The sequence below is a fragment of the Delphinus delphis genome, chromosome 10 (genome assembly GCF_949987515.2).
Source record: "Delphinus delphis chromosome 10, mDelDel1.2, whole genome shotgun sequence".
Lineage (NCBI taxonomy): Eukaryota > Metazoa > Chordata > Mammalia > Artiodactyla > Delphinidae > Delphinus > Delphinus delphis.
In genome coordinates this window covers 42,930,859-42,936,858 of record NC_082692.2, presented here as the reverse complement: position 1 = coordinate 42,936,858, position 6,000 = coordinate 42,930,859, and the positions used below count along the sequence as shown (strand labels likewise).

The 6,000-nt window shown below is 39.4% G+C and overlaps 1 protein-coding gene across 2 annotated transcripts in view; it reads left to right on the top strand.

The window, feature by feature from the left end:
- Window positions 1-1,993: 1,993 nt before the first annotated feature.
- Window positions 1,994-6,000, top strand: part of HMGCLL1 (3-hydroxy-3-methylglutaryl-CoA lyase like 1) — a 137,628-nt gene continuing 133,621 nt past the window's right edge. For both annotated transcript variants that reach the window (XM_060021353.1, XM_060021352.1), the window contains exon 1: window positions 1,994-2,207. In XM_060021353.1, coding sequence (XP_059877336.1) covers window positions 2,100-2,207 — 108 coding nt within the window. In that variant the 5' untranslated portion in view covers window positions 1,994-2,099. The remainder of the gene's footprint in view (window positions 2,208-6,000) is intronic.

Sequence of the window (6,000 nt, the reverse complement as noted above, 5' to 3'; positions counted from 1 at the left end):
CTATAAGATCACTTCATCCTCTTTGCCTTTCCAGTCCTGTTTCACTAAGGATCAAAAAGATCCCTCTCCCATTGTTTGTGTTTTTCTGTCCTTAACTGCTTTACTTCTATTACCAGTGGGAGTCTCACCACCCTCACAAGTATGAATGAAGGTTTGCTAATTCTGGGTGTTAATTTCCTTAAGTGTGTTTATACTATGATGTACAAAGTAATCTGTGAATCCTTTTATGTGTAATTAGGAGCTGGCTGACTAGGTATCAGCCAGCTCCTAATTTATATTTGCTACAGCAACCAGTGGGGCTGACTGGTACCCCTGGCCATGCCACTTGGCAGCACAAGGCTATTCTTGATGTCCATTCAATTGCAGGTGCTGAACTCAGCTGAAGAATTTTAGAGTGGGTAGATGTAGGTGTGCTTGTGAAACAGGGGGATGCAGGGAGGTGGTCTGTTCCAGTACCATCTCATCTTGCCAACACCTCCCCACTCAAGACTAGTGCTCTTCTAATGATGTAAGGATATGTTTACACTTTTCAGTTTGAATCACTTTAGCTGCTTCAATAATTTTGTGCCCTGCGTGTCTTTAAACAACTGAACTCCATTTCAGTGCTTAACCTGTACTACCCATTTACTGACAACTGACTGACTTACCGAGTTATCTGTGACATCTCCCCTAATTTACCACCTTCTATCTTTTCTTCTTTATTAGACTGTTGTATATAAGTGTTCTAACCTTGCAAACTGCCTCAGAATATTTATTTTTTTGTTCATATATTGTAAAAAAAATTTGAAGTATAGCTGATTTACAATGTTGTGTTAGTTTCAGGTGTACAGCAAAATGATTCAGATTTTTTTAACTCTCCAAGAAATTTATTTTAGCATATGCCATAGATTGATATAATTGATATAATAATTTCATATAAAGAGAAACCATTGCAGAAATAACTAAGGTGGGGCCCTAACAAGGAAATAAAAGAAAGATCATAAAGAAATTCTTCCATATGAAGACTTTGGATCTGCATCATTTATTCAAAATATAAAACCTTAATATTAGAAGCAAAGAGAAAAACAGCAAAGAAAACAATAAAACAGAAGCTTGGCATATGTAGTACAAATGTATGGGCTAAGTTATAACATATATGTGTTCTATGTTTTTTATATATATATATATATATATATAAAATTTCCCTTACAGGTTATTACAAATATTGAGCATATTTCCTGTCTCATAATATTTAAAAATCGAGCTTTTAAAAAATATAACTATTTTTTTTTGAGCAAATGGGACACTGTTGATACAGTTGGTGAAATTTGCATGGGCTATGTAGATTGGATGGTAGTGCTGTGTCAAGGTTGATTTTCTGATTTGAAGGGTTGTTTGGGTGGGCCTTAAGCCAATATGACTGATGTCTTTATTTTTAAATTTTTATTTTATATTGGAGTATAGTTTATTAGCAATGTTGTGATAGTTTCAGGTGTATAGAAAAGTGATTCAGTTGTACGAATACATGCATCTATTCTTTTTCAAGTTCTTTTCCCATTTAGGTTATTGCAGAATATTGAGCAGAGTTCCCTGCGCTATACGGTAGGTCCTTGTTGGTTATCTTTTAAATCTGTGTGTGTATGTCAAGTTTATTGTCATGAAGATAAACTCAAGTGAGTTCAAGGCCGGACGCATCTACAGTGGACGCCAAAGGCTGGGAATGAGCAAACTGCCAGACAAGGAAAGGCAGACCCTCTTCCTTTGATGGAGACCTTTCTTCCCTGTGGATTCTGAACCAGGTGAGAAGCCGGTGAGTGGGGCGTGTGCAGATGCGATCAGCCCTACTTGCTGGGTGCAGAGCGGCAGGCGCGCCAAGCTGGGAATATCTCCTCCGCGCTTCGGCTCCGGGTGGCCCGCGTGCGCGCAGGTGTCTCCCGCGCGCCCTGCTCTGGGCGCTCTCGGCTTGGCGCCGCTGCAGTACACAGAGCGGGGCCGGGCTCAGCGCGCGCGGGAGGCGGAAGGCGCGCTCGGGGGCCGGCGCGGGACCGCAGCGCGCGCCCGGCCCGCATCTCTCTCCTCCCCGCTCTCTCCCATCGCCTACAGCCGCCCCGGACCTGGCCATGGGGAACGTGCCATCCGCGGTGAAGCACTGCCTCAGCTACCAACAACTTCTCCGGGAGCATCTCTGGATCGGGGATTCAGTGGCAGGGGCGTTCGAGCCCGCGCAGGTACCACCTCGCGGCCCAGGGGGTCCCCACCCTCTTCCGTCATCCCCCAGGCCTCCTCTCCCCTTCTTGTGTAGTCTCTCACCCTGGGCCCTTCCTGCGACAGTTCTGTAATGTCAAACCTCACCCCTTAAAAGGTTTCCCATCATCTCTCTGGGGTGAATTGCAGACCCACCCCTGCAGCTCAGACCCACTAAAATCCCTATCTTGGCCACGTGCAGGTCGCCTAAAGGAAACTGTTCCTTCTCTGTGTTTCCCTTGGAAGGGATGAGTCATAATACACAGCACTCCTCCGAGGATAGCGCCCTTCTTTTCAGTTTTCTCCTGATTATTGTGTGACAAAGACGACGAATTTGTCAGAATATGAGGCGGAAAAAGGAACAAAGCCAACACAGAAGGTTGGGAAAACACGGTGGGATGAAATCATCCGTCATATCATTAATTATCCCTAATGTATTTATGCTTCAACACACTTGAGCAAGCTGGGGAAAAATGGTAAATAACAGCGATTTCAGTCCAAAATGTATTCCCATGTTGATTCCTGAAAGCCTATTTTAAGACAATTATTAGGCAAGTGAGTAGTATCCACATACTTGTGATTTAATGCACTCTCAACCGGAAACGGCAAGTAAATGAAGAAAATCTATATAAAGAAATAGACTTTTCCCTTAAAAGAGCTTAAAATTTAAAGTTTCACAAAGGAATAACAGTGATAATTGTTAAGTGAATGTGAAAACGTGGGAAAAGGGAGGGAGACTCAGGGTTTAGCTATTATTGTTTTGAATTTTGGTGGATACAAAAATGTTTATTCCTGATTCATCTATGTACAAAATAATAATTTGTATTAAGTATAATATTTTAGTGGGTAAGCATAATTTAAATTTGTGTTTTTAAATCAACTATTCTAATATTAGGCATCCATTTTTCTATAGTTTTATAGTTAGTGTATTTTCAGTTCAATGTATCAATATGTGGCATTGTAATTTTAGTTCTACAGATTGGAGTTCAGCGTTTGTGGATTCTCTAAAAGATACTTTGCTCCTCATTACTTAAAAGATGGCCCTGGTCATCTGACTCAAAGACTGTTGCTGACAATCAAGAAAGGGAAAATAATTCTTTATCTTCCTGTATGTTCTCTTGTCTTCTATTTAATTTTCCTGCCTTCTCATTTGATCTTTGTATTATAAAGATAATATAACCTTATATTCACTCTGTTACAGAATCAGGAATCCTTACCTTCCAGTCCCGAAGTCTGAGACTTTATATGACTTTTGTTGCTGGGTTAATATTATTTTTCTCTCCCGCAACCCCCATATTCTAATTTTGTGGGCTTTGGAGAACATGACAGAGGCTAGACTGCTAGGTGAGGATGTCTACTTTGCCTTGCAGGGATGTGGAAACGGGGAAATTGAAAATGACTAGGATGAAAAAAAGAAAGAAAATGACTAGGATGACTGATCTAGGAATGCGGGGAATAGGGTTTTTGGACATTCATCAGCCTAATAAAGACTTTTTGTTCCTTTTTGGTGAAATAGCAATACCTTCTCCAAATATTGCTGTTTTAACCCTGGACTGCTTTAGTGAGAAACTCCTATTTATTCCTCAGACACAGCTTAAATATCACTTCTTTTGACCAACCCTTTTCTCCTTCCAGAGTTGCAAGCCTTTTTCTGTGCTCTCATGGCGTTTTATGCATAATTCTGTTTTAGTTCCAGTGTTGTGAAATGATAATGTTTTAGGTCATGTCCTATTGAATACACAACAGCAGTGACACTGCACTCTGAAATCTACCTTCTTCTTTGGCTTGTGTTTAACAACATTGTTGCTGCTTTAAGCCCTACCTCTCTGGTTCCTCAGGCTAGAACTAGACTGGCTCAGGGGTAAATCTTCAGATTCCTCATGACTTTTTATGCACACTCACAGTTCCTGTTACTATTAGTATACTCATGTCTTCCAGATTCATATTACAATCTCTCTCTTAAGCTCCAGTCCTGATGTTCACCTGCTCACCTGACATCATCACTTGGGTATCTCAAAAGTAATTCAAACCCAACATTTGCAAAATCGGAATCATGTTCTTCTTCCCCTTCCAACCCCAGACATTCTCTAGAATTTCCTATCACAGGGTATGCCATTGCAATTCATTCAGCCCTGGAAGCACAAACCAAGAGCTCCTTTCCTTCTTTCCCCCATAACCAAAGTATCACTAAGTCCTGCAATTTTACCTCGAATTTCTCACAGATCCATCTGTTTTCCCAACTCTACTGCTGCTATCAATTTTAAAGTGGCATTCTCTCTCCAATGAACTACTAGACTCTTGCGATCCTTCAACCCATTGTTTCTACAGCTAGTTGGGAGAAGTTCTCTGTTTTACACAGAATCATGCTATTCTCCCGTTTCACAACCTTCTGTGAATTCTCATTGCTTTTAGGAATGAATAGCAAGCAAAATCTTTATTGTGCTCTTGGAAGCCTCAGGTGTTCTCTTCATTGCATCTCTCTGCAGCATCCTCTTAAGCTATGTTCTCTTATCCTTGCCACTGTGTCCTTCTTTTGAGTTTTCCAATCATCTTTCCTCTGGAAACATGATCTTTACCTGTTTTCCTCTCTGCTAGGAAGATTCTTTTCAAATAACTAACCTTGAGCTCTCAACTCAAATGTTGCTTCCTCATGAAATCTTTCCCAGACTCTCAAGGCAAGCATTTCTTGTTATCTTACTTTGCACTGTTCATTACAAATAATATGAATTTTACATTTATTGTTGTGATCATTTTATGTTTAATTCCCTACCGGACTCTAAGTATCATAAAAGTAAGGAAAAATTCCACCACAAAATCCTCAGCAATGAACAAAATGTTTGATTAGTTTTTAATGGCCAATGAATACTTGTTGAATGAACAAATGAAAGGATGTTTTTCCTTCTAGGGCATAAGCATCTCAGATTTATGGGGAACGTGAAATCCTTCATAGCACTTTTCAGGGTCCAAAACAATGATTAGCACATTGTAATAAAATGCTAACTATTTGTTATGTGAATGCCAAAGTGATGAGAATTAAGACAGGTGTCAATAAAGTTTGGTCTTAGTGCTGTTAGATGGGTATTATTACTGTTTGTGTTTTACCTTTTTTTATTGAACTATAGTTGATTTATAATGGTGTGTTAGTTTCCAGTGTACAGCAAAGCAAGTCAGTTACACATATACATATGTATATGTATCTATTCTTTTTCAGATTCTTTTCCAGTTTAGGTTATTAAAAGATATTGAATATAGTTCCCTGTGCTATACAATAAAACCTTGTTGTTTATCTATTTTATGTATAGTGGATTGTATTTGCTAATCCCAAGCTCCTAATTTATCTCTCACCCTGATTTCCCCTTTGGTAACTGTAAGATTATTTTCTATGCCTATGAGTCTATTTCTGTTTTGTAAATAAGTTCATTTGTATCATTTTTTTTTTAGATTCCACATATAAGTGATAGCATGTGATATTTGTCTTTTTCTGACTTACTTCACTTAGTATGATAATCTCCAGTTCCACGCATGTTGCTGCAAATGGCATTATTTCATTCTTTTTAATGGTGGAGTAATATTCCATTGTATATATGTACCACATCTTCTTTATCCATTCATCTGTAGATGGACGTTTGGGTTGTGTGTTATCTTTTTATAGAATCTAGTCATACTTTGATAGGGAAAGAGTTGAAAATGGATTCTGGAAGCTGTTAAAAGATGCACAGAGCTTAACTATTTCTCCACTGTTAAATCTGGCAGAGGGAATCATGGGCAGGACCCCTA